General features: G+C 50.0%; 3 protein-coding genes across 14 annotated transcripts in view; 2 read left to right on the top strand and 1 right to left on the bottom strand.

Moving 5' to 3' along the window:
- The window catches only part of WWC1 (WW and C2 domain containing 1), a 73,782-nt gene extending 69,975 nt beyond the window's left edge, over positions 1–3,807 (top strand). For all 3 annotated transcript variants that reach the window (XM_087760149.1, XM_087760148.1, XM_087760151.1), the window contains 4 exons: positions 350–442; positions 1,310–1,540; positions 2,729–2,850; positions 3,381–3,807. In XM_087760149.1, coding sequence (XP_087616275.1) covers positions 350–442; positions 1,310–1,540; positions 2,729–2,850; positions 3,381–3,447 — 513 coding nt within the window. In that variant the 3' untranslated portion in view covers positions 3,448–3,807. The remainder of the gene's footprint in view (positions 1–349; positions 443–1,309; positions 1,541–2,728; positions 2,851–3,380) is intronic.
- Positions 3,808–4,490: 683 nt separating this feature from the next.
- On the top strand, positions 4,491–22,752 carry RARS1 (arginyl-tRNA synthetase 1). 7 transcript variants are annotated; one of them, XM_087759984.1, is made up of 17 exons: positions 4,493–4,556; positions 6,195–6,294; positions 8,558–8,673; positions 9,951–10,085; positions 10,598–10,786; positions 14,546–14,657; positions 15,667–15,767; positions 16,263–16,384; positions 16,722–16,842; positions 17,163–17,292; positions 17,614–17,718; positions 18,627–18,805; positions 19,342–19,451; positions 20,152–20,257; positions 21,486–21,658; positions 21,988–22,235; positions 22,605–22,752. In XM_087759984.1, the coding sequence occupies exons 3-17, from the start codon at positions 8,662–8,664 to the stop codon at positions 22,712–22,714; spliced, it is 1,953 nt and encodes a 650-aa protein (XP_087616110.1). In that variant the 5' UTR covers positions 4,493–4,556; positions 6,195–6,294; positions 8,558–8,661; the 3' UTR covers positions 22,715–22,752. The 7 variants fall into 7 exon arrangements, with proteins under 7 accessions (XP_087616108.1, XP_087616110.1, XP_087616111.1 ...); XM_087759983.1 differs by lacking the exon at positions 4,493–4,556 and adding an exon at positions 4,563–4,975 and having other exon boundaries at positions 6,200–6,294; XM_087759985.1 differs by lacking the exon at positions 8,558–8,673.
- LOC104016585 (rho GTPase-activating protein 7-like) overlaps positions 22,584–26,021 on the bottom strand; it is a 52,085-nt gene continuing 48,647 nt past the window's right edge. For all 4 annotated transcript variants that reach the window (XM_087759979.1, XM_087759977.1, XM_087759980.1 and 1 more), the window contains exons 11-13: positions 24,420–25,586; positions 23,143–23,326; positions 22,584–22,721 (exon numbers count right to left, since the gene is read on the bottom strand). In XM_087759979.1, coding sequence (XP_087616105.1) covers positions 25,569–25,586 — 18 coding nt within the window. In that variant the 3' untranslated portion in view covers positions 22,584–22,721; positions 23,143–23,326; positions 24,420–25,568. The remainder of the gene's footprint in view (positions 22,722–23,142; positions 23,327–24,419; positions 25,587–26,021) is intronic.

Genomic DNA, 26,021 nt, shown 5'->3' with positions numbered 1-26,021 from the left:
GATGCTAGAAAAGAGTTATTTTTTTATTTTTTTATTACTTAGAGCTTATTTTTCTAGGCTGTTTTGCCCCTATTATACCCCGACTTAGTGTCTCTCTTTCCACGCAGTCTGTTCCCAAACAGGGACAGAGTTCAAGGCTTGTGGCAGGATCTGGCTGTGCCAAATGGATTGCGTGTTGTGCACTCAGGTTGGGGGTGGCAGCTGTCCGCTGTAGCCTTTCACAAAACTTCACAGTTCTGCTTACATCACTGCTTATAATCACTTACAGAACCCTCCGATCTTGCTAATAATGTGTGTATGCACTGCTCGTATTTCATGAAAAATATGTGGGTTTCACTTTCATTTTCAGCTGAATCGCAGTGACAGTGACAGTTCAACGCTATCCAAAAAGCCCCCCTTCGTTCGAAATGCAATGGAGAGACGAAGTGTCAGAGTGAAACGGGTAAAAACTTCACCACTTTTTTTTTTTTCCTCTAGCATAGACACTTGCAAAAAATCAGAAAACTGTTTTAAAGGAAGAATTTGCAAACATAAATCAGTTGCCACATGATTTCATTCACCACCTTTTCTTTGTGTGTGGGAAGTCTCTCTAGGCTACTTTTCTTTGATTTATCAGCATATGACAGGAACGTTTAAGTTGGAGCTCATTTAAAAATCAATTTAGGAAGATGGTTCCTGTTATTTTCCATCCTGTCAGAGCAGAAGTAGCACAAATAGTTTTGCTGTGTTTATTGTTGTGAGATTCTTAAGTACTTACAACGAATGTGAGGAGCTGGGGAAGAGGGTGAGGAGACTGTCGCAGGTGCTCAGGTGACCCTGTTGTAGTGACTCTGTGGCACACAATGAACCCCTGTGCCCGTTGTGATGGCAATCACTGAAATTCCTCCGGGATACTGATGCTGAGCTCCTAAGGAGATGGTTTTCTTGAGGCAGCTTGTGTTTGAAACTAGTGGAAGGCAACATAATATGTTACTGGAAAAAACAAGCACGGGTTTTTCTGCTGCATTGTGGATTCACCTGAAGATGAGACATTAAACTTAGGAGCAAGGTGTGCAAGCAAGATTTGTTTGATTTGGAGAAGCTGCCGAGGAAGAAATTTAGTGGAAACACCAAAATCAAAAGGCTTATCTACAAGACTTGCTTGAGTTTGTGCTTTCTGTCTTGAAATGGATTGGAAAGCAGGATCAATAGAGATGCTTTGTGCTAAGAGAAGTTCTGGAAAAATGGGTCTCGCAATGTACGTGGCCCTTCACGGGGGAGTGGTTGGGACAGTTCTCGTCACTGTGCTCATACACCCCTTCTTTTCTAGCCTTCAATCAAGTCCTTCGGTACAGAGCGCCTAATCCGCACTTCACTAGACCTGGAGCTGGACCTGCAAGCTTCAAAAACCTGGCATGATCGGCTGGTTCAGGAGATCTCGGTGCTGAGAGAACTGAAGGAACAGTTGGAACAAGCTCAAAGTCAGGGTGAAAAAGAGTTGCCGCAGTGGGTGAAGGATGACGAGAGATTTCGACTGCTCCTGAGACTAGTGGAAAAACGAGTGAGTAATACCTGCCCCTGGATTTTATTCAAGATGTTTGAGAAGCGTGATTTGAGAAACAGGGTACTTTGGACAGTCAGGAAATGAAGGCTTAGCACTACAGTCACTCGTGTCTTCCACTTACGGCTCTGTCAAGCAAGCGATTGATAATGGAAGCTGCAGTCCTTGAGTGCCTGGCTGTTCTCAGGTGTGGTATTTACAGACTGCAGTGTCTGTGCCTGCCTTCCCACAGATAGAGGCGTAGGAAGATAGCAGTTATGTCTCTTGCTTCTTCTAAGAGAAATAATGGCCGCATAAAACTTGTGCACAGATGATGCTTGACTTTAGAATAGGATCCTTATGCATATGAAGTGATAGTATAAGTCAGATGATAGCAGACTTTCTGGCTTTAAGTGCCTAATAGTATCCATCTTCCTGCTTTTGAAGGGTGGACTGCAGGGCAGGGATGGAAAGGAGACAGAACTAATTACCAAGAATTTCAACAAACAGTTCATTAAACAATTTTGTTTTCTTCTATTAAAGTTGTCTTTCAATTTGAAAGCATTATCACTTTCGCTGGAGTTTGACCCCTTTTTAACTTCCTGTAGAGTTCTGTTAGTCCCTAACCCGTGCATTTACCAGCACAGAGGTTTCCTGCCTCAGCACAGGTGCAAGCATGAGAGTCACAAATGCCATCTGTTTTGTGAAGTGCAGCCTCCCAGTCCACCGTAGGCGTGATGTGCCGTGGTTAGCACTTACCCTGCTCTGTCTGCATCATACTCGTGTACCTGCCCTCATGTACAGGGCTCCTTCTCAACTTTTGTGATTTGGGCAGAAAGGAAGTTGTTAGGGCACCGGGTGGAGGAGTGAGTCGGTACAAGGTGCTCTTTGGGGCACAGCTGGACCATGGGTTGCCATGTTCTTGCGTGAGCTGATCTGCTGGCTTAAAAAATACATCAAGAAGATACAAAGAAGGCGCAGACAGCACCCACGATTCTTACTAAAGGGCTGGAAGCAGACCTTACAAAAAGCTCTCTCCATTAAATGGCTAGCTGACAAGCCTTCAGTTTAGCTTCTGTGGCTTGTGATTCCAGAGTCAACAGTTTCCAAGCCTCTCAGACCTGCAGCTGAAATACTGCTGTATTTGGAGATTAGTTGGGATAAAATAATTCCTCCTGGAAACACAGCTTTTTTCCATTATTTGTTTAGGTGGAAAAAACAGAACACACGTGTGAGCTCAAAGCTGATAAGATGATGAGAGCTGCTGCCAAGGATGTCCACAGGCTGCGAGGGCAGAGTCGGAAGGAGCCTCTGGAAGTACAGTCATTCAGGTAAGCGCTGCTCACTGGTAAAGGGGAAGGAAAAATTGACTGCTACCGTGATTTTTCTATGGGTGACTGAGATGCTGATGAGGAAAGCTAACCTCTGTAGAAGTAGTTGTGTTGTGCTCAAACAAAAATTTATGTTTTTTTGTATCGAAGTATAAGGTCTGAGAGTTGGGGAAATGAGCTGCAGCACTGCACGTCACCTCAAAGCAAACGGCAGCACTCCAAATCGTTCCCCACCTGGCAACAAATTCACAAATCCTGTGTTTGATGCCGAAGCAGCCCTTTGCTTCCCCAAGTAACATGCCCAGAAAGCCAAAACCCCGAGCCTTTCTGAAATGGCTTTTCGATAAGGTCAGCATTGTGAGTTTAGCTGCAAGGATGCCTCAGGTCTGATATGTAAATAAGAGGTGTAGGTTGTGAGAGGGTGTGCTGCTGCTCCTTGTGGCGACAGCTGGTGAGATAAATTTTAATGTGGATGATGGACGTTTCTGGCAAGACTTCTGTTGCATTAACAACTGATCATCTTTTTTTAGAGAGAAAATGGCATTTTTCACACGGCCGAGGGTAAACATTCCAACGCTCTCTGCAGACGATGTGTGATCACCATAAAGTATTTGCTTTCCGGACAATTCTACGAATGCAGTTTGGGTTTTGAAGTTATTTATGTGGTTTTATGAAGGTACCAAGGCATTTGTATATTACAGCTTTTGTCAGTACGTGGATGTTTTGAAGACTTTTTTAGGTTAAAGTTATATCATCACAGAAACCAGCATTAAAGTGACGAGATTGTATAGTTTGTATATTTAGGAATGTATTTTTGGGAAATAGAATTTTAAATAAGAACAAATGCAGCGTAAGGTGCTGTTATTCTTAAATAATGCTGTTTAGACTTTTTGTACAGCTCTACCTTTTAGAGGTTTTACTGCAATAAAACAAATTTGAAGGAACCTCACCCCTACCTTCTATGATGTTCTGCATCGGACTCTCCTCCGAGTGATGTGTTTCGTATCCTGTGGGGAATGCAGGGAGCCGGTTTTGCCTCCCGAGTGCTGTGAACGAGTTCTCTGTGAGCTGTGAAGCGTTTGTGTTTCCTGCCAGGTCATAAAAGTGGGTGTGAAGTTCAGAATACTTGCACTTTTAACGTTTGTACCGCGGCTCCTGTCTGTAACGGGTCTGTTAAGGTGACCTGGGGAGCCCATTGACACCACTGCTGTGGGAGGAGGGCTGCAGGTTTTGAGTCCATTTTAGGTTTTTCCAATAAAGTGACCTTTCTGGACAAACCTGCCTTCTCACTTTTTGTCGTGCGTGAATCTTCCCCTCACCTGGTGCCCGCGCCGTGGGGTTGTCCGTCACTAGCTGGAAGTGCACAGCTTGTGCTGGGCCTTGCTCTGCAAATCCCGCAGCGCAGGCGTTTTGAGAGGCAGCTGGTGGATATCCTCTGGATTCTCCCGTTTGTTCTGAGGGTAGGTTTTGCTAAAGGTGCTGCAGACGTAACTCGCGCAGGGCGAGCGGCAGCCGCCGGACCACTGGCCGAGCCGCCGGGCGGCCTCCCGGGCCTCCCCGCCGCGCGGGGGCGCCGGCGCCGCCGCCGCGCCCTAGCCGCTCCGCCCCTCCCCGCGCTTTCCGCTTCCGCTCGCCCCATTTCCGCTTCCGGCCGGTGGAGGATGGAGGCGCGCGTGGCGCAGTACGCGGCTCGGCTGGCGCGGCAGGTGCGGGCCGGGGCGGGCAGCGGGCAGCGGGCTGGCGCGGCGCGGCCGGGACCGCCCTGGGGCCGGGCACCGCCCCGGTGACTCCCCCGGGTGGGACCGGCACCGGCTCCGTGCCGGCCGCCCCGCCCGCGGACAGGTCCCGGCGGCCGCCGCCGGGGAGGGCGCTGAAGGCCCGCGGGGCCGAGCTGGCGGCTGTGCCTGGGCACCCCAGCAGCACCCGGCGGCCGGGGCGGGTCTCGGGCCGCAGCGAGGGGCGCGCCCTGAGGCCGGGGCGCGGGGGAGGCGGGGGCTGAGCCCCCTCCCCGGCCCTTTCCCTCTCTCCTGAGACGAAGAGCGAAAGCCCGCTCGTTCCTGCGCTCTGAGGCCGGGCTGCGGTTCTGCTCGGGGCCCTTTCGGCGAGGGTGAGGGCTCAAGGTGAGGTTCTGCAAAAAGCTACCACAAAGAAAAGCAGCGGGAAGGTGCCGAACGGGGGCTGTGCGGTGCGGCCCTCGCTCTGTGCGCTGCTCCTTCGGCTGGCTGCTCGCTCCGGTTGCCCTGCGAGCATCGCCCGGCGGGCAGGAGGGCGTCCCGCCTCGGGAGGGGCCCGGCGAGCGCTTCCAGGGACCTGCTGGAGGGCAGGCGGGCCCATGGCCGGCCTGGCTTTCTCGATCGGGATTGTTCTAGCCATAAGGTGCTTAGGGTTGGGAAAAGATGGTGACAACCCCGTCCCTTTTCAGTGACTAAAAAGGATAATCCAGCTGTGAGGTTTGTCATCACCAGTGGCTGATAGGGACAGTAGAGCACAGAGGCAGCTTCAGGAAAAGTTAGAATCCTAGGGGTTGACTTGTCCTGTATTGCCCCAAGAGCGCATAACTGAGAGATTCTGGACATTTGGCTTGCGTGTGTTTGCCTAGCGCACACATGTTCTTAAGCAACTTCTCAGTATGCTTTCTACTCGCAATTCAAACATAAAATAAGCACTGGCATAAAATACCAAGACAATAAATCCGACTCTTGAATCTCTGCAGCTCCTTTTTGCCTTTGTTTTTGCGTTTCTCCTTTGTAGCTGCTAGAAGAGGAAGGGCATCTTGGGTGTTCTGGCAAGGTAGTTCTCCCTTTGCCGTCACTGCTCTCTGGTCTGTAGTCTGTAAACAAATTCCAGTCGCTCTGGGGCAAAGCAAGAGGGACAGTGTTCAGCTCTGACTCCAGGAGGCTGAAGGAGGGCACGTGGAATTACTGAGACTGAACCTACCCATCGCCTCACTCCCAGCCACGTGCTCCCTGGTGCCAGCGGCAGCCTGCCCTGGAGACCTCTGTGAGCCGGCTGGCAGGAATCATTAGCTCTTTGGGAAAATAACCCAGCAAAGAGCGTGTGCCGAGTTATCGCACTGAGCCGGCTCAGCAAAGGCTTGGCGGAGTAGTAGCAGAGGTAAAACCGTGCAGGAGGCGTGGTTTGCCATGCTCTCTCAGGCCGTTTTCTCTCTGTTTTTTTAAATGTGATGGAGAAAAGCTGTATCCCATTAAAGCCCAGAGACAGAAGGTCGTGGAAGTTTCATGTTAATTCAGTGGGGTCTCTGGAAGACGTTTTTATGTGCTAAGGGCAAATGTAAGGATGATTTTGGTCCTATTGAAAAAGCTATAGTTTTTTTGTATTCACAGGTGAGGGGAAGATTTCTAGTACTCAGCTGACCACAGAGCCCTTGGAGATGTCAGCATGGCCTCATGTAATTCCCGCAGCTTCTCATGAGGTGGTCATCAGGTATGACCCTGTACTGACAAGGTGTGATATGTCCAGGGCTGTGCAGGTAGAATAATCCAGGGGGTGAAACTTTATGTCCCGAACAGCAGCGTTTTCCTTCCTTTTCTCAGTTACACGTTTTGTAGGTCAGAGGTGTATTGGTGTTGTCCCCCTTCCTCACTCGGATGGTAGGTACTGTGAGAGAGGAGTTACAAGGGGTATCTGTAGTTTAATGTAGTAGTTTGTTTTTCAGAAAGAATGTAGAATTTATAATATGCCTTTAATGCATTCGTAGGTGATTTGCTAGAGAATTAGGTTTATTATCCTGTGATAAGGGGCGTTTGTAACACGTGAATGTCTAAAGACCTTTTTCCAGGCGAGCTCAGCAACATGGTTATGGGTGTGGGGGTCACAGAATCACAGAATATCTCAAGTTGGAAGGGACCCATAAGGATCATCGAGTTCAACTCCCTGCTCCTCGCAGGACTACCTAAAACTAATCCAGATGACCAGAGCGTTGTCGAGACGCTCCTGGAACTCTGACGGGCTTGGTGCTGTGACTGCTTCCCTGGGGAGCCTGTTCCAGGGGTTGACCACCCTCTCCGTGAAGAACCTTTTCCTAATGTCCGCTCTGAACTTCCCCTGATGCGGCTGCATCCCATTTCCTCGTGTCCTGCTGCTGGTCACCAGCGGGAGGAGGGTCGTGAGCAGCGTTCCCCTCCTGACTGGCCCGGGAACCAGGGTGCCCTTGTTGCCAGGTTTGGAGCTGTTGGCTGTATTCAGCCCAGCCGTTGTGGTCTTAACCCCATTGTTTCTGGAACTAAGTAATCATTCCTGAGTTCAGGCTTTTCTGCTGGGTGGTTTTCAATGAGAAGTTCATTTCATATTAGCTGTTGCTGAGCACAAAAAGGGAGACTTAAATGGCAGCAGCAACATTGGGATAGGCAGCTAGACCACCGTGGTGAAACCTTTTGCTCTCAGTTCACGCTCAAGTAACATAAAGACTGCTGCTGAAACTTTCTGCAGAGGAGGAGCACGAGACATGATAGGAGAATGTGCCGGTCTGGGCTGACACGTTGGGCTTGGCCAGATCTGAAATGGGGCCAGCCGGAACGCCTCCTGTCTGCAGGTCTCTGTGCTGTGCATTTGCTGTTTTGGTGCAGTCATGGGAAAGAAGTAGATGGGACTTCCTGAACTGTGGCATTGTTTTAAGAGGTTTTTTTACCTCGTGGCCAAATCCAAGCGGTTAGGATACTAGTTGTCACCCTGTACTTGTGTGGGAAAAGCTGTTTGGGCCAGATGTCTGCCCCAGGGGTCGGTGATTCCTGAGAACCCTTGTTCTGGGTTCTGGCCATGCACATGGATAAACCTCTTTCCTCATCCTCTCTTGTAGTCCAACAATATGGAAAAAAGCTCCAGTAAGATACTGGTCATGTCGCCTCCTGCGAGTCTTAACTGGGGTAGCCAGAGGCATCTGTGATTATGGAGGAAAATCCAAATCGAATTTCTGTTCTGAAAAGTTTGCTAATGGTACTGAAATATCTCAGTGGCTGTAGCTTTGGGGGAATTTTTTAATGCAGGAGGAATAAATGTGAGCTGCTTGTTGGCTTGGATATGTAGTGATTTTAATTTCAAAAGCAGAATGCAAATTTCTGGATCCGGGCAATGTTTGTCCTCAATGCAAAACTCTCCTGAGGGTCTGACTGCTAACCTGTCCTGACGCTGGTGGCTTTGCTGGAGAGAAGATGACACTGGGCGGACACAGAGTTTACAGATAATGTGACATTAAGAGTAGAACGTATCTTTGTGCTTTTCTTAAAGCACATTTGGAGGGGGGGGGAGGTTATGCATGTTGCTGCTCCGATGTTCCTTTAAGTCAGTTTGTAGCAATAATACTTACTTAAACTTCCAGTGAAACAATGGTAAAACAATGCAATGAAATCTCTCTTGTGCTACTTTAAACTTGAAGTTCAGTCTGAAAATTTTTCAAATGGATCTGTAAGTTACATGAAATGCTACCAGGTCAGGCCAGTAAGAAAAGTTGAAAACAAATATATTTTCTGTTGGTTTTATGGGGGAAGGTATGTATGTGTATGTGAGAGAAAAACAGTCTGGGTTTTGGGGGGTCTGCCTTGGGTTAAAAAAAGAAGAGGCTGCAGAAGGAAAAGCTGCGATGGACTGTTTGAAGTGAGTTATTTTTGAGATACAGCTGTGCTGTTCAGTGATTTTAGTTGGCTAAATGCCAAACCAGAGGTTTTGATAAAGCTTTTTTCTTTTCTCAAAGCGCTGTTCCTTCACATCTGAACCTGCAGGAAGCATCCTGTTCTCCTGTAGCGGAGGAGACCTTGAGGCTGTAAAGTGTGCTGGAAGCTGAAGCGCAAATGAAGAATGATCTCAAAAGTACTCATTTTGAGCTTGCTCCACAAACAGCCCAATCTTGAGATTATTTTGGCTCAGCTTAGGTTTTTCTGAGCATCTGCAGTTAGTTATAGTGGCATTTTTGGGAGCTGTTGTTCAGGTGGACGCGTAAGACCAGAAGATTTGGCCCAATTCTTTTCCTTAATTAAATATTCTGGTTGTTTCAAGAGCAACAAAGTAAATGAGCCCTTTTTGATAAGGTTTGGTGGCCTATTTGACTACAGTAGTAGCCTGAGCTGCCTCCTGCTGTGGGAGTTGTGGTAGAGGAGAGCCTGAACGAGCCAGGTGAGGGGCTGGCGAGCCGGGGTGGGGAGTGCTCGCTGCCTCTTCTACCTGCCTCTGCCTCCAGTGAGCGGCTTAAATTTTTAGTAGCCTCCAGACTTCTGTTTGTCAGCCAGGTTTGTGGCTGATGGGCACAAAGCCTGTTATGGGGGAGGACAAGAGATGGAGAACAGAGATGAAATTTCAGGTATTTGGTTTCTTTAGGCGATGGGGTGAGGAAAACTACTGCTCCTTGCAGCAGCTTCAGCCATGGGGCTAAGACTGCCGTTGAAGTATTTGCCTGTGTCCCGGGCTGTGAAGTCTGGAGGGGCACGGGGAAGTTTGTTTATTTGAAGCATAGAGGTCCACCTGGAATTCCTGATTGTTCCTGAGTGCCTTATGGCAGTTTTAAGGGAGAAGCCACGCTGGAGGTGGGGAAGGAAAGGTGGTGTGGCGAGGCAAGTGAGTGCGCGCTGCAGAAATGGCCCTGTGAATTCCCCTGTCAAGCAGCACGCTGTGCTCCCTGGCGTTCCTGTCTCCGGCTGGCGTTTGAGCTTGCTGGGGTTGTGTGAGTGACCGTGGTTTCATCCTCTGGGAGAGAAACTGTGGCCTGTGAGATGGCGAAACTGGCTGAAGGAGGCTTTAGGGAATTTTGAGTCAAAACATTTGACATCTTTATTAGATTAAAAAAGCTGGAGAAAGTGCTTATTTGGGGAATATGTTTTATTAGCATGACCTGTTGTCTTTCTCACACTTCTGTCTTGATATGAGTGAGATTATTATTTCACTGACTTTTTTAAAGAATGTTTCAGAATCCCTGTTTTTGACAGAAATAGAAACCACCTTTAAGCATTAATTGTTTGGAACTATTCAACTTACGTGGCATTGCTGTTACCTTTATGAGGCAAAACTAGAACTGTATCTGAGATATTGCAGCTCCTCACCTTCTGTCCCTCTACTCCAAGAATTACTGTCTGATAATTTAATTTGCTTTTCAGGAAAACGAGATCAAGTTGTTAACTGCAGAAATTGAGCGTCTGAAGAACTTTGGATGCTTGGGAGTCTCCCCGAGTTTGGAAGGGTTGCGAGACGAAAACGCAAAACTTAAGTATCGGTTAAATTTCCTTCGAAAGGTAAGGGAATAAAGAATTAATGCTGCAGCATGTGGTTTTGTTCTCATTAAGACAAGCTAACTAAATTATGTTGGTTTGTTAGAGCTAGTGATGTGTGACAGTATGCTCACTCTGCATTGTGATGCCTTAATTGTTGGTCGCACATCAGATATTTCTTAGTTCCTTAAACAGAAACCTACTTTATGAAAAATGGCAGTAGGTTAATAAGCCCACACCGTCAAGTCTTGGCTAGTCCTGTAACAGGCAGCCCAGCCCAGGTCTCTAGCAGGATCACCGACAAAGGTGTGAGAAGCGATGCAGCCCTGCAGTCAGGGGAAGTGTTTGTGCTGGGAGGTTCAAAGGGAGTAGCAGCTCTTGAATCACATGATTTTTATATTGTATATGTCGCTCCTCTGCCTAAAGGTGTCAGCCAAATCTGTCAGCCATGCTTTGCCAGGCAGCCAAGGAAAAAAGTGGGTTGGAAAGGCTCCTCGGGTGCTGTGAATTTAGCCTTCTGGATTTTGTTTTTTCAGAGCCTTCAAGAGGAAAGAAGTAAAACAGCAAAAAGCATGATTAATATCAACAGCTGTCTTCAGGAGATCTTTGGAGCTGCTATTCAGGCTGCCTACCCAGATTTAGAAAACCCACCGCTAGTAGTGACGCCAAGTCAGCAGCCCAAATTTGGGGATTACCAGTGTAACAGCGCCATGGGCATAACACAGGTAAATCTGAACGATCTTACAAAGAGAGGAAAAAATGGGAATGTTGTCTGTCGGAAGCTAAGTGACAGACAGCACAGTGGGAGTTGCAATATTGGACCTGTTGCAGGCTTGTTGCAGGCCTCTGTGCTGAGAATTCGGTGAGTATCTAATGGCATTTTAGGGGAAGCATTGGCCTTCACAGAGTAGACCTTTAAAATTCTGTTTAGATGACTGGTATGCGAGTTACGTGTGTGTCACACAGAAAAACTGCTCAGTTCGTGGGATCTAAATCAAATCAGGATTTAAGTGTGCATTGATTTACTAATGATGTGCAATTAACTACCAAGTTGTGAGCTGTATGTTTGGAACTAATATCAGCAAAACAATAAATCACAACTCTGGACAGTTACAATATGTTGATAAACACCTACAAATCTCTAAATGCTCTTCTGTAGCACGAGGAAAGGATGATGGCCCCACACATGTTTGCACAGAGTTATGTCTACACCCCCTCTCTCACAGGGCGGGTGGGCTACAAACACGCACCCCATCTCGGGGCGCGCGGGTTCCCCTCGTTGCGCACACCTCCCGTTGCTGCGGCCACTGCAGCTCCCGCCCGCCCGCTGACGCACACAGCAGCGGGAAGGGGCCCAGGCGCTCCCCTGTGCGCCCCAGCGCGCGCGGGTCCCTGCATGCCGCAGCCTGCGCTGCCCTCCACCAGCGCCGCGCGGGCCGCTCGCGGCACCGGCTGGCGCGGGTCGTCGTCGGGCATGCGCAGAGGCGGTGGCGCGCCTGAAGCACCTTCTCGCCGCGCCCAGCCAGGTGCAGGCTGCTGCTCAGGCACCGTCCCTCCTGCTGCCCTGGCTGGCTCCTTTGTTTCAGAAGTCTCCTGTTAATTCCCTGGTTACAGCTGAATTTGGCTGATTGTTGTTGTGTTCCTTTAAGCATTTTCAGTGTTGTGACAAATCCTCTTTCAGACGGATCTGAGTGTACTATTCCGCACACTTTTTGTGCGGATGTTCCTATTGAACTGGCTGGTGTTATCCAAGCATTTGCTGAGGGGAGGCTCTGTGTGCATCCCCACATCTATGGTTGGTGGCATCTCTATTTTCTTTTAACTGAGCAAATGGTAGGAAGCATGTTTTTTTTGTTACGATGTTCTGATCTTGGAGGTTTTCAGGCAACTGTAAGAATATTTCCAATTTACAGAACACCTGTTAAGTGTGTGCAAAGGAAGGAGTGGGGTTTTTGTAACCTGGCTAGTATCAACAGTTACTTTGAAAATTATGGCATTGCTGCTTTCTGGAAGACGTTTGGCCAAAGATGACCCAGACAGAATAAGGGACACTCCAGGAGTTGCTCAGTGGGCTGGGACTGTGCTGAAGTAAAACCAGGAGGTGGGGCAGAAAGAAGGTAGCGCATTCTAGCTTAGGTGCTGAAGTGCCCAAACTTTCAATGCATTGGTGCCTTTGAGTAAACAGATAGACTCTTCGTAATTACAAATCTTTTATTTTGCAATGTCAACAGAAGCAACTTTTTTTTTTTAATGTTCTGTTGTCAATTCACCTTTATTAATCTATTAAACTGGTAATCTTGACATCGAATTTGAACCGATGCGCACAGAATTGTCCTCTCCCAGGTTGTCATCTGCAGCCGCTATGTCCGTTGTCCTGCCACAATGAGTTTGACTCCCGGGCGGCATCGATACGTGCCAGGCAGCAGGCTCGTGGTCTGAAGTGCCAAGGCGGAAACAGCCCTGACAGATAGGTGTCATCTTCCCTTGGTCTCGTTAGCGTGTTGTGACTGGGCTCCAGCCAGAGGAGCACCCTGGGTGACTGCACTGACACGGGCTTTCAGAGCTTTGCCATTTTTTTGACCGCTGCTTTACCCCAATTAAGTCGTGGTTGGGATTCTCGAGCAGTCCTGGCTTCTCCGTGTTGACGTTGTTCGCATAACTCAGTGTCTGAACAGTCCCCTTCAAGCCAGGGTTTCAAGTTCCAGGTTGTCAGCTGTACTGGTGAGTTCCTAGTACTGGGCTTGGCTATAGTTTGTTCCTTGGAAAGGCGCGTCGTATAAGCTGGGCCTGAGCTTGGCAACCCTCACGCCGGCAGCACACTCAGAGCGTATCAGCACAGCAGAGCCAGGGGATGCAGTGCAGTCATTTCCCTCTGAGAGCAGCAGGTTATGTACTTTCCGTCAGCCTGAGTTTTAGGGACTTGACTGTGGTGCACGTCTCCCCGCAGAGCCTTGCTCCCCCGGGCTGTCCCGTGCGCAGAGCTGGAGCACCGGTCACCGCGACTGCCAGAGGAGCAGGACGTGCCCTGAGGAGTACGTGCCAGGCAGCAGCCTCTCCCTGCGATGTGCCCATGTGGAAACGGCCCTCACAAATGCATATTGTTTTTCTGGGAGCTCGTTAGCATATTAGTGCCTGGGGTTTGAGCCAGGAGCTCTGCTTGCTCCTTAGAGTAATAGGAGTACGGTGACTGTTTCTGGAATGATTCAGATACATGCCTGTAATCCGGTATGACATGCCTGTAATCTGGTTTTGCATTTATCTTTCCTGTAGTTTGCACTTTGAGTAGCATTAAAGGCTACAGAGGTTTTCTTTTCTTGCCCATTCTAAGCCTTGTAAGGACCCTGTTGGGATCAGCTGTATGACCGGTTAAACAGGAAGCTGAAACTTAAGTAGAAGTCACGTTTTGCAGCAGACTGCCAGTTAGCAAATAGAAGCAGCAGTGAGTGTAAATTCTGAATCGACAAAGAGGTATGTGCCCTTCGTGGCCTTGGTGGGAGTGAGGTGATAGATTATTTTCAAACATGTCACAGTAAGAATGGAAAATCGTGTGCTCAAAAACACAGTTGTGGTGATTTTATACAGTGTGAATGCAGTGTTTTGCAAGGGACGGGTTGGGCTAGCTCACAGAAACCCCCTAAAGGGTGTTTTTCTAAGATTTGCAAAAAGCTATGTGAGAAGATGCTTTGGGAACGGGCAGAGAAGTTGTAGACTAGCTGATTTTTGAAGGTCCCTTCCAACCCAAACTATTCTGATTCTATCACTGTATGTGAACTTGCATCGTGTTATTGGAGTTCCTCGCAGTGGACCATTTACGTCTGGAGGGAAAACTACTTTACCAGTAGTTTTTCTGATGCTCTTTGAAGAAAATTGGGCAGTGTTAGGGTTATCTTTGGTTGCTTGGGTTGTTGCTTTTTATTTATTCATTTATTAAGTTTCAGGCTAAGGTAGGACTGAAGGCAGTTTGCTTTGGTTGCTTTTAATCATAAATCATCAGACTTGCTCTGAAACCACACTCAGCACGTACTGTAGGCACAGTTCAAAACTTCAAGTACAAACGCTGGCAGAGCTGAGGATACCCGTGAGACCGATGAACAGGATTGTGAAGCAATGTGAAGGACTGTGCCTGCTATGTTGATTTTTAAAGAGTTTGTCTTTTACTAGCTTAGAGAAATACAAATTTGCCAAACCACTTAACAGGTTTTGAAAAATGGCCTGGAAGATTTTCTTCTGCCACAGGGACTATCCTTTAATTGCCCTTAGCAGAAGGGAGTGAACGTGTTGGGTCTAATTAGACTTCTGCCATGTAGAAGGAGCTGATCTAATCTGTGAAATTCGCTAGAGATGTTTTTCTTTGTGTGTGTGTGTGTGTCTGCGTTATGAAGCGAAAGGATCATGAGGATCTTTCAATGCTGCGGTACCTATGCGTTCTGTTTCACTCTGTTTTGGAGGATTGACTTTTACTTGATCTTCTTGTTGTGTTTCAGATACTGCTCAAAACCAAGGAGCAGAAGGTTAGCCCAAGAGAAATCGCTGAGAAGATATCAAAAAATATTCCTGCCAACGAATGCATTGAGAAGGTTGAAATTGCCGGTCCTGGTAAGACAGTGTCATGTTACACACCTTGTACGTTTTAAAGCTGATAGGGTGATTTTATACTGGAGGGTGAGCTGAGTTCGACTGTTCTGTGATTTAAAGCTGCAGTTACGGGGTGAATTAGCTTCTTCTGTCTTGCTAAGCTTTGCAGCCCTCAGACTTCTGCAGCACCAGAAAATCTACCTTTCTATCAGAATTAGCAAGTGCAATCCCGAGCCCTTTAATTAGCAATTTTTCCACTGATCTTTAAGGGACCAGCTTTTCCCCTTCAAATGTTGGTGATGGGTATCAGGCCAGAATCATGAAATCACAGCAAAAATCGATATGCCCTTCTTGCTGTTGCTTGCATGGTGAGGAGACCTTGTCCTCTCGGCACTGAGGTGCTGGAGTAGCAAGGAGGTTATTAATTGCTGCATCTGTTTTGTCCCTGTGACCCAGGAAGGAATACAAGGGCTCAGATTCCTGAGGGCTGCAGCATAAACACAAAAATCACATGGCACAGCCCTTCGAGTGCTTGGGCAGAAGCTCGTTCGTTAGCTCTGTGAAGCAGGAGAAGTAAAACGGTGCATTTCCTCAAGCATGGGTTATCCCAGGTGTAACTATGTTTTAGGATATTAATTTAAAAAAAAGGAGACAAAGCAGGATTTGGTCTTGCCTTCTGCAAACCTGGCAAGACTATTTATTTTCTCATTAAAAAATGTTTTTATAAATTCACCTTTGAGTGACAGTGTGCAAAAAGGAGTTCTGTCAGTGGACTAGCTTGCAGAATCTAACTCCTACAGTAAAGGCTATAGTGGTATGAAACAGGCTCTTGTAATGCGGAAACAGAAATTGTCTTCTAGTGGCAGCTTTGTTGTCCTGTTGCTGAAAAAAACTTTTTGTTTTGTCAAGCTAACTTCATATGCTCTTGTCCTTGATGCAAGGAAACACAAATCCAAGGGGGAAGGAAACAACAAGTGGTTTGAGGCGCTCCTGCAGCCCCAGCACTCATTGCTGGTTTTCTCCTCTAAAGGTTTTATCAATGTCCACTTGAGAAAGGATTTTGTATCGAAGCAGCTGAGCAGTTTATTGATGAATGGAGTTCAACCACCAGCTGTCGGCAAAAGGAAAAAGGTACAGCAGTAAGCACACAGGCAGCCTGCTCCCATATAAATGAAACGCACTGGACTGCAGGTAGCTTTGGAATTCCGCCCAAAGTGATTTGTTGAGCAGATGTTGTGTCAGCTGGGTGTTACAGCGGAGTAAATGGGATGTGACACAGGGACTGGGGGCCGTGGGGTGGGCCGCGTGGACCCAGTGTGGTCTCTGGTGGGTGAGGGACAGGGCTCCCCGGGGACAGCGTGTTGTGTCAGTCTGGGAGCGATCCCTGACCCTCTGCCGGGCGGGTGCGGCAGAGCCCCAGGCTGGAAGCCTGCTCTGGTGTCCCCCGCTGGGCCTTCTCTGTTCCTGTGTGCTCTTGGCAGCAGAGAGGGTGTGAGGGTCAGCGGAGGCGAGCCTTGTTCCAGCCCTGTTCCCCCCCGCATCCCCAGCAAACCCCACATCAAACACATGGGGTGTGGTAATGACTGCTGCCTTTTGTTAATTTTTTCCTTTGGTACTGTGTCTAAGGTGGTGGTGGATTTTTCGTCCCCTAACATTGCAAAGGAGATGCATGTTGGCCACCTACGGTCTACCATCATTGGAGAAAGTATGTGCCGACTGTTTGAATTTGCAGGTTATGATGTTTTGAGGTGAGAGTCGACTTTTGGGTGGGGTGGGCTTCTTTGACTAAATGTATGCAATCCCTATCTCTATGCTTTGGTCTGTATTGGTCTTTTTTTATAAGCACATAACAAATAATCCTTTTTGTGTAGTAAGATACTAAGCTGAGCCAAGTGTAGCAGGGTTAGGAATCAAGATGGGCAGCAGCTTCATTGCAGTGAAATTGGGGGGGGCTTGCCTGGTTTTGATTGCTGATATTATGTGTGTTTCTTCTTTTAAAATACATATTTTAAAATCCGTGTATTTTAAAGCATATGTTTGAGAAATCATTATTATTGTGCTCTTTTTTTTTTTTATTGCTTCAAGGTTAAACCATTTAGGAGATTGGGGCACCCAGTTTGGAATGCTCATTGCTCACCTCCAAGACAAATTTCCGGATTACTTAACTGTTTCTCCTCCCATTGGGGATCTCCAAGCTTTTTACAAGGTATTATTTGTAGCAAATAAGTGTGATATTAATGTCAACATCTGAAAAGCAGATTGAGGAGCTTTACAAATTGCAGCGCAGTTTTGGAGAAACAAAAGAATTGAATCACTGTTAATAGATTATTGCAATAACCTGCTGCTGGGTGTAATGAATTGCAGTATCTGGTTGTCTGTATGGGGAGTGATTAAAGGTCTTTGTAAGTAAGTAAGTGTGCTGCCTCTCTGTCTTTTGAGATGAGTACGCTTGGAGAGCCTGTGACGAACGTTAGCTTGTTTCAGGGGAGAAAGAGATGCTTTGTCATGTACTGTGTTTTACCGTAGGAATCCAAGAGGAGGTTTGACACAGAGGAGGAATTTAAGAAACGTGCCTACCAATGTGTGGTGCTGCTGCAGAGCAAAACCCCAGACTTCATTAAAGCGTGGGAGCTGATCTGTGACGTGTCGCGGAAAGGTGACTGCCAGATTCGGAAACATGTCTCAGCAGTAGAGCAGTGTGGCTTTCCTCACCTTTATGTCTGAGTCTAGTTTTCTTTTGAAAATCACTGCCACACTGCTATGAGAAGCTTAAAGAAAAAAGCCGATACAACCAAAGTACTGGGCTGTCTGTGGAGGCTTTTAGCTAAATCTTTTGTCTCCTGAGTCCTAGTCTGATGGCTTCACCAAGAGATGGAAAATGCCTTTAGGGAGTTGCTGTCCCCATTGGTAAACATATGCCACTAATTCCTACTGTGTGCATTTAATGGAAGTATTTTGTTCTGTTTCCCTGCTCAAGAATTCCAGAAAATCTACAACTGCTTGGACATCACACTCATAGAGAGAGGGGAATCGTTCTACCATGAGATGATGAAAGACATCGTGAAAGAATTTGAAGATAAAGGTGAGGCTTTTGGTCTCAGAGTCAGAAATTCTGCAGCTGTCAGGATGAGCGAGGTAACCTCACTCCTCCTGAGCGAGGCTTAGGACTGATGTTTTGAAGTTGCATGTTCCCCACCCTTGCTCTTTTTCTCAGCCACGTTTCCCGAGTGGATCTTCTGTGGCGTTTCCTCCCAGAGAAGCAGTAGCAGAATTGAGTCTTGTATGTTTCATTCCAGAAAGCTGACACCAAAAGCAGTTTGTCTGTGATATTGGTAGGCAATAGCATGAGGTACTACTGGATTTTATTGTATCCTTAGTAAATAGTCAAGAAGTCTTAGTGTTGTGCCTGTATGGGAACTTTGTCTGAGAAATCTCTGTGAAGACAGTGGCATTTTTGGATGATGTTGACTTTCAGACAGGCGAGAAGCCAAGTAAGTGGAGCATACCAAGGCTCTGGTTTTATGTGGTTCCTGTCTGGATTTGGCAGTTGTTGAATCTCACCATCTGAAGTGTTCTGACTAGCCTCATCTCTGAGAGACTTTGTGCTAAGTCCTCGTTGCATCTCCGTAGAGTTTCTGTTGCCTTTAATGCCCTACTTTGATGCTGGTTTTGTGGCTGTAAAGGTGGGTCTGGGTGCCAGTGACAGGAGTTTTTAAATCCAGTTAGGTCTCTTACGGTAAGGCCAAATCTGTGCAGATCCGCTTCCTCGTGTGTAGTGTGAGTTCTGGAAGTGCAGTACAGAATGTGACTTGGTTGGCGAGGCAGCTGTCGTTTAGGTTTTTTCATATTTTGAGCCATGGATTATTTGATAATGTGAGTGCATGGCCTTTTCTTTCTGGTACCATCTGGGAAGGCAAGTGTTTCTGCCTGTGCTGGCCCACAAACCTCCCCAGTCAATACGACACAGAATGTCTTCCATTGCTTTTCCAGGATTTGTCCAAGTTGATGACGGCCGGAAGATCGTGTTTGTCCCAGGTTTCCCTGTCCCATTGACAATCATGAAATCAGACGGAGGTTACACATATGACACGTCTGACTTAGCTGCTCTTAAACACAGGCTGTGCGAAGAGAAGGCTGATATCCTTATTTATGTTGTCGATAGCGGCCAGGTGAGTATGCCAACCTCTGCTGTCACTGCTGGTACAGATCATCAGAAAGTGTGTTGAATGACAGATGTAACAGTAACAAAGGTAGAATGCTACAGGGTTTTTAGTGAGGTGTATTCACTCTCGTCCTTATCAGTGTAATGGCGAATCTAGTTTGGTGGCTGGTGGTCTCCATGAAGAGCCCCTGGAACCGATTGATTAGGGAGAGACCAGTTACCATTGGAGGTGGGTGAAGCCTAAGTCTCAATAGAGCTGGAACGAGATTTGTACTGCTTATACTCGGGTCTCTCCTTACCTGAGGAAATGCAAGGTTGTCAGCTCTGTGTCTGAGCAGTGATGGCAGTTTGCCGGTTGCTGCTCCTGTAAGCCAGGAAAATGCTTCGAAAGGTTGAACTTTCTAAAGTGGAAGTTTTCTGTGGAGCTAGCAACATTTTAAGTCTCATTATGAAAGCAGCATTGTGAAGGAAGATAAAGCTGGGAAGAAAACTGTACCCAGAGGAGTGGGTTGAGAACCGGTTGTTGGTGTTTGTCCCTTGCAGTCGGTGCATTTACAAACAGTGTTTGCAGCTGGACAGATGATCGGCTGGTATGATCCCAAAGTAACCAGAGTAACCCATGCCGCATTTGGAGTGGTGCTGGGAGAAGACAAGTAAGTCTTTGGATGTAGTTTGTCCTCTGTATGTGCTCTGAAGAGGATGTTTGAGTGAATGCAGATGACTTGCTCTTGTTTGTTGACAAGTATGTATGTGTGTGGCATGCCAAAAAAAAAAAAAAGCACCACATCCATGCTGTTATTTATACCTGTGTCATTTCATTGTGTGTCACGGTCCTTGAGCCACATAGTTACTGGTGCTGTGGTCAGATTCCCTCTTGGGCCTGACTTCTGCTGCCTGGCATGTGGGGAGGGGCACTGGGAATGGCTGGTGGAAGCTGATGTGAATACTGGGAGACTGCAACGGTAAAGGCCATGATTTCCATTATTGTCTGCCTGCCTTATGGTGGATGAAATGAACGCTGGGAAAAGAACCTCCATGACCTGGCCTGTAAGTCAGGCCCTTGTGCTCCAGAGTTGTGCTTGTGTCTCGGTGAAGGTGTGGCTAAATCAGCGTGCTCTGATGGTCCTGTGCCGTTGCAGACTGGGTGGTTCTGCTATAGCAATATATAAAATCAAAGGTGACTTGCTGGGTCTGGCACTGGTATTGTGTCCTGCCTAATGTCTGGAACTGGGACAGTTCTGACTGTTGGAGCCTTCCTGGTCACCCCATGGGTGTTCTCCGAGATCCCCATGTTTTGTAGGAGTATTTTGCCTCTTGTGCAGGTAGGTGGTCATTTTGGCTCTGTGTTTTCAGGAAGAAGTTCAAAACTCGTTCAGGTGACACAGTGCGTCTTATAGATCTGCTGGAAGAAGGGCTGAAACGAGCCATGGACAAGCTGAAAGACAAGGAACGGGACAAGGTAGTTGTGACAAATTGCTTATCTTTCCTGAGAACTTCCCAGATTTGTTCACGGATTTATGGCTTCTGCATTCTGGATGCGAGCTGAGAATACGGGCACTGCCAAACCGTCCAGGAGATGCTGTGGGTTGCGCATCCAATCAGTGTGATAGCAGTTCGGGCAAGGTGCTGTCATGGGTAAAGAAGAGCATCCCTGAGTACACAGCAGTGAGAAAACGTGAGCTGCAGGCAGGATGCTGGCCTCTGGCTGGTACTGCAGAGGTTTTGAGGACTGGGCCTGGCAGGGTAGCTGGCCGTGCAGGTACCGTCAGGTCTCACTGGTGTGATGGCAACAACGGTGAGTCCCCCAGGATGCAGGAGGTGGTGGCAGAATATGAAAAGTTGCAGCCTTGGCCTGCAGGGCTAGCAGTAGCTTCTGGTGATGGATGGTTGGGGATCTACAGGGGGCTTTGGCATCAGGCTTCACCCTTTGCCTTGGAGGCTGTGGCTGAGTTTGCAGGAAGCCCTTTGCTTAGCGAGATTTCTGTCTGTCTTGGATCCTGACGGCCTGGAGAGAACTGGGCGGTGTGGGACATAAGATGGGCAGAAGGACCAAACTCACAAGCACTGTGTGAGGCACTGGAATTGGGAAGTGCAGCTCCTTGGTGCTGTGCAGCGTAGGGTGAAAGTGAAAGGTCCCTTTTTAAACAGGAACATGAAGAAGCACAGCAATGAACTACTTCAAGTATCTCCCAAGGGCTCATCTGACTCAGACACACAGTGCTTTGCCATGCTGACAGGGCGCTGTTCCTCCAGAGAGGGGTTTTGTCAGTGTTTGGACTGTCCGAAATGCTCTATCAGGGTAGGAGGGCCCTGTCTTTGTTAATGTGTACATGCAGTTTGTAAGAAGCAGGAGCACAGTATGACCGTCAAACCTGTGTGGCAGATAGTACCTCATGGGGCACAGAGGTCCCATGGGCCTTCAGCAGTAGAGGGAGGCAGCGTTGGCCTGGGCAGGGCTGCAGAGCCATCTGATAGTGAGAATTGAGGGGTGGATGTGGGGTTGTCTGGTGCCCCGAGGTGGAAAGGTGGATGTGTGCCTTCCACTGACTACCGCGTGGGTAAAATCCCCTCAGCAGCCTGGGCTTTCCTCTTGCGCCGTGCTGAGTGGCCAAGGCTGCGTGCTGCAGTTTGTGATGCCAACGTAGCATTCCTCCTCATAACTGTTACCTCTTTGGAAATTGCAACAGGTCCTCACAGCAGAAGAGCTGAAAGCTGCCCAGACGTCAGTCGCTTTTGGATGTATTAAATATGCAGATCTCTCCCACAACAGACTAAATGATTACGTATTCTCCTTTGACAAGATGCTGGATGACCGAGGAAACACAGCTGCATATTTGCTGTATGCCTTCACACGGATCAGGTAGGTTGAGCGTGCTGGGAGCCGCTTGGAGTTGGTCTCTGGTGCTCTCTGCGTCTTTGTCGCAAAGGGAGGTGTGGAGAAAGGGGCAACTTAATTGCATCGGTGCTGTTGATGCTGTTGGATCACTCCGAGGGCAGCACCTCCCTGTGCATTCCCAGGGCTGATGGCTCTCTTCTGGCCTGGTAACCCAGGAGTGGGCAAGTGAGGCGATCAGCAGGTGGCCTGTGCTGGCCCTGAGACAGGCCAGACATGTGAGCAGCTGCCGGCTGGCCCTGGGGCAGGTTGAGCAGGGGGACCCTGACAAGCAGACTGTGTTTGGATCATTGCAGGGCTATTGCTCGCCTGGCCAATATTGATGAGCAGATGCTGCGGAAGGCAGCCAAGGAGGAGGTGCTCATCCTTGACCATGAGAAGGAGTGGAAGCTGGGCAAGTGCATCCTGAGGTTCCCTGAGATCTTGCAGAAGATCCTGGAGGACTTGTTATTGCACACGCTCTGTGACTACCTTTATGAGCTGGCCACCACCTTCACCGAGTTCTACGACAACTGCTACTGCGTCGAAAAGGACAGGCAGAGTGGTGAGTGTTGGCCGAGGGGTGCTGCATGTGCCTGTGTCACATACCGCGGTACAGGCAAGCTGCAGGGTGTTTCCCTGTGCTGGGAAGGCCGTTGTCACAGTACTTGCTGCTGCAGAACGAATGGTGTCCATGTGGGAGGACTGAAGGTGGCCAGCACAGCCTGTGTCACCATCTGCCTGTGAAGCAGGAGGGTTGAGTAGAGAGCTGCGAGCAACCAGGCACCCAGAAACACGAGGGCTGGCTGGGGAGAACGGGGGTGCTCGGTGTGCCTAGCCCCGGGGCCAGGGTGTGGGCGGCTGGGGCTCCCCTGGGGAAGGCGGCGTCAGCTGTTTGAGCGGCTGCTCCAGCTCCTGAGTCGGTGTTTTGCAGGCCAGATCGTGAAGGTGAACATGTGGAGGCTGCTGCTGTGCGAAGCCACTGCCACTGTCATGGCCAAAGGATTCGACATCCTGGGGATTAAGCCTGTTCAGAGGATGTAGCTGTGCCCTGTGGGGTGACAATAAAGGGACTAAACAACTGGAGGTGTCTGTGTCTGTTGGGGGGGGGGGGTGGTGGTGGTAAGGGAGATGCTCTAGGGGAGCAGCACCCCCTTAGGAGAGAAAGGAAGGAAGGAATGAAAGGCTGGGGGAGGGAGGAAGGGGGGAAGGTAAGAAAGAGAGAACAGGAGCAGGGCTTCAGAAGCCGCAAGTACAGAGGCAGCAAGAGGAGCCGTGGGCACAGCTCAAAGCAATTCTCTGTGCCGGAACCAAACCCCACAGGCCCATGCCCAGGGCTGCTCTGCTTCAGTCTGCAGAGGTTAAGGACCAAGACCTCAGGACACCCAAGAGCACCTCCAGGAAACCCTCCAACCACAGTCCCATGCTCCCAGAGCCACCCTTACTCTGATGACTCCCACCATCCTCTTTACCTTATTTGCCAGGTGTGAGCAGGTCACCCAGCTTTTGATGTCACCTCTGGCATCCCTCAGCAGAGCAGAGGGCTCTCAAGGGAGCCAAGCGGTCTCCTCCCAGCCTGGCCGTGCGAGGCCCCATGCTCAGGATGCTTGTCTTGTGGAAGTTGTTAGTGAGCCGATCAAGGCAACAGTCAGGTACCTGCGAAAGAGATCACACATCAGGCTCAAGGACTGCACTTTCATGTCCCACACCAGGGAGGTGCGAAACACCGCCACTTACCAGGACAACGGAGCACAGGCAGTGGGGGGCATACCACCTACAAGCAAACACACACCTGTGCATCGCTGCCCTGTGTGGGTGGCCTGCACTGGCCCTCAGAAAAGGGGTGGCTTCCCGAGTGCTGCTCAGAGGACAGCGGTGTTAGGTTGCCTGCTGTGGGAGCAGCAGTCAGCTGCCAGCAATGCTGGCGTAGGCAGGCAGGCAGCGGTTTTATCTGGAGGAGCAGGAAGCCCAGGGGAGGAGCAGATCAATTAACTGCATTCCCTCAGAGGACGACACAAGGGAAATGCCTTTCCCTGTAGCAGCAATGTTTTAAATCCCTACAGAGTTGGCAAACATCTTTGGTGGGTGCATATCGATCTCGAGTAACCACAAGGCCAACGGCAAGGCAGTGGGGCTGTGGCTCCTGCCTTTGCTTTGGGATTTGCTGGAAGCTCCGCTCTGCGAAGTAACGCAGCACAGAAATGTGGCTTTGCTACCATTAGAGTAGGTGTTGCACTTGATTTAGGTCCTCAGGGGCATATGCATGTGAGTACATATACATATGTATCTGTATATATATTTATACAAAAGATACCTACTTCTGTGATGTCCCAGGTTCTTTCCCATACAGGCAGCTGGGGAGGAGGGCTCGGCTATGACAGCTAGAGAGCGCCTAGCACCTAACGGGCACGGGTCTGGCACTTAAACAAGCACAGACCTGTGCAAAGCCACGCTGCCGATGGCTGGCTGAACAATGCCCACAAACAAAACCAGACCTAGCTCTGGTGCCACGCTGGCAGCAGCATGACAGCTGCATGTGCCGGAGGCTTCACCAACTGCCCAAACCACATGCTGTGCTACCTGACCCTCTGTGCGCACACGTGCACCCGTGCCGTGGCCGTGCCCTCCCTCCTCCTGTGGCTGGAGGCCGGGCCCCTCTGGAGCACCCACCGTGGTGTCAGGGAGCAGCAGGCGCCGGGGCGCCGAGTGCCGTACCGTGGGGTAGGGCCAGGACCCCGGCCCACCCTACCTGAGGGAGACGCAGGGCAGGCCCGGGAACGGCAGCGGCGACCAACCGAGGGTCCCAGTCGCAGGCGCATCCGTCGGTGCCGAGGCCAAGCCAGGCAGGGTCGGGTTCGGTGGCGGTGACAGCATCTCCAGCCACAGTGACCGGCAGGGCCAAGCGTCAGGGTCCAGGTCCAGAGCGGCGGGTGCGTGTCCGGGCACGGGCATGGCGGAGGCTGCCCCGCGGTGCTGCCTGTGGCCTCTCCTCGAAGGGGGACAGCCCTCTCCTGTCCATCCCTGGGTGCCAGCACCAAGCCCCCCGGCAGGGCGGGGACACAGCAGCAGGGCCCCGGCACCCCTCGGTGAGGGGCAGCCCCACAGGCCCGGCGTCAGCGGCGCCTGTTGTGACGTGCCCTGGTCATAGCAGGAGCGTGCAGGATGCCCACGGGTCCAAGGGCAGCTCAGAGTCCCTGCGGGGCTACTTCGGGGGCCAAGCGGCCAGGATGGGGCCAGCTCCCATGTTGCCAGGGCTGACTGTAGGGTGCGGGGCAGGCAGCAGGCGTCAAGGCACCCCCACAGGGCCTCAGGGCTGGGCAGAGGGGCTCAGGCCACCACTGAGGAAATGGGGACCGGCGGCTGGGCTGGGGTGAAGGGGGCACTTCGGAGCCCTGGCCAGGTTGGGGACTGATGCCTTGGGGAGATGGGGCCCCAGGCTGGGCTGGGGGGCGGGTGCCACTCAGAAGCAAGGGGCTGGTTGGGGGGATCAGTGCAGGGGAGCCCTGGGGCAGGGCCACGTGTCAGTGCAGGGGAGCCCTGGGGCATCGGCTCCTGCCCAGCCCTGGTGCTGGAGCGGAGCGCGAGAAGGCCCAAGCTGGCTGTCGGGGTGCACCAAAGGCTGGCGGCCCCCCGAGGGAAAGGGGCCGGGAGCGGAGTGGGATAACAGGGCTGGCAGGGCAGCTGCCTGGTCCCACAGTACCTGAGCCAGGCCAGGGATGGCAGCCAGGGCCAGCCAAGAGTCCAGATCATCAGACACAGCCACGGTGATGCGGTCCGAGGTTGAGCCAGGAAGGTGAATCAGCAAGGGAGGTCAGGATCAGGTCCAGTGACAGCAACCAGGGTCAGCCACAGTCTAGTGATCGCCAGGCAAGTCCATAATGACGAGGAAAGGCCGAGGTCAAGCCGGGAAGTCAGTCTGTGGGTCAAGGTCCAGATCACTGGGGTCCATGGCCAGGCACAAGCATGGCTGATGCTCCAGCCAGGACCCAGCAGCAAAACCTCAACTTCAACCCGCTCCCACAAGAAGGGACAGTCGGCAAGAGCACATGGCAGCCTCTGCCCTGCAGGCACTCTCTAAGTTGGCCCCAAGCCCAGGGAGTCAAACCCCCGTAACAGTTGTGGGTTGGAGGGAGAAATGGAGGAAGGCTCTCACAGCCCTTACAAATAGCTGCGGTAAACTCTGCCATGACATTCATTTTCTGCGTACTGGAGTCAGCAGGACTCACACCTATCACAGGCTCAGAGAAAGAGCTGGGCTGGCAAGGACCTCTGCAGGCCTGTGGCCCAAACCGCTGCTCCAAGCAGGCCACCTACAGCGGGCTGCTCAGGGCTTTTGCTTCGCTACAGCAAG

This window comes from Nipponia nippon, unplaced genomic scaffold (assembly GCF_047370975.1).
Source record: "Nipponia nippon isolate SJK-2023a ecotype South Korea unplaced genomic scaffold, ASM4737097v1 scaffold_21, whole genome shotgun sequence".
Taxonomy (NCBI): domain Eukaryota; kingdom Metazoa; phylum Chordata; class Aves; order Pelecaniformes; family Threskiornithidae; genus Nipponia; species Nipponia nippon.
This window is presented reverse-complemented; position numbering and strand designations above follow the sequence as displayed.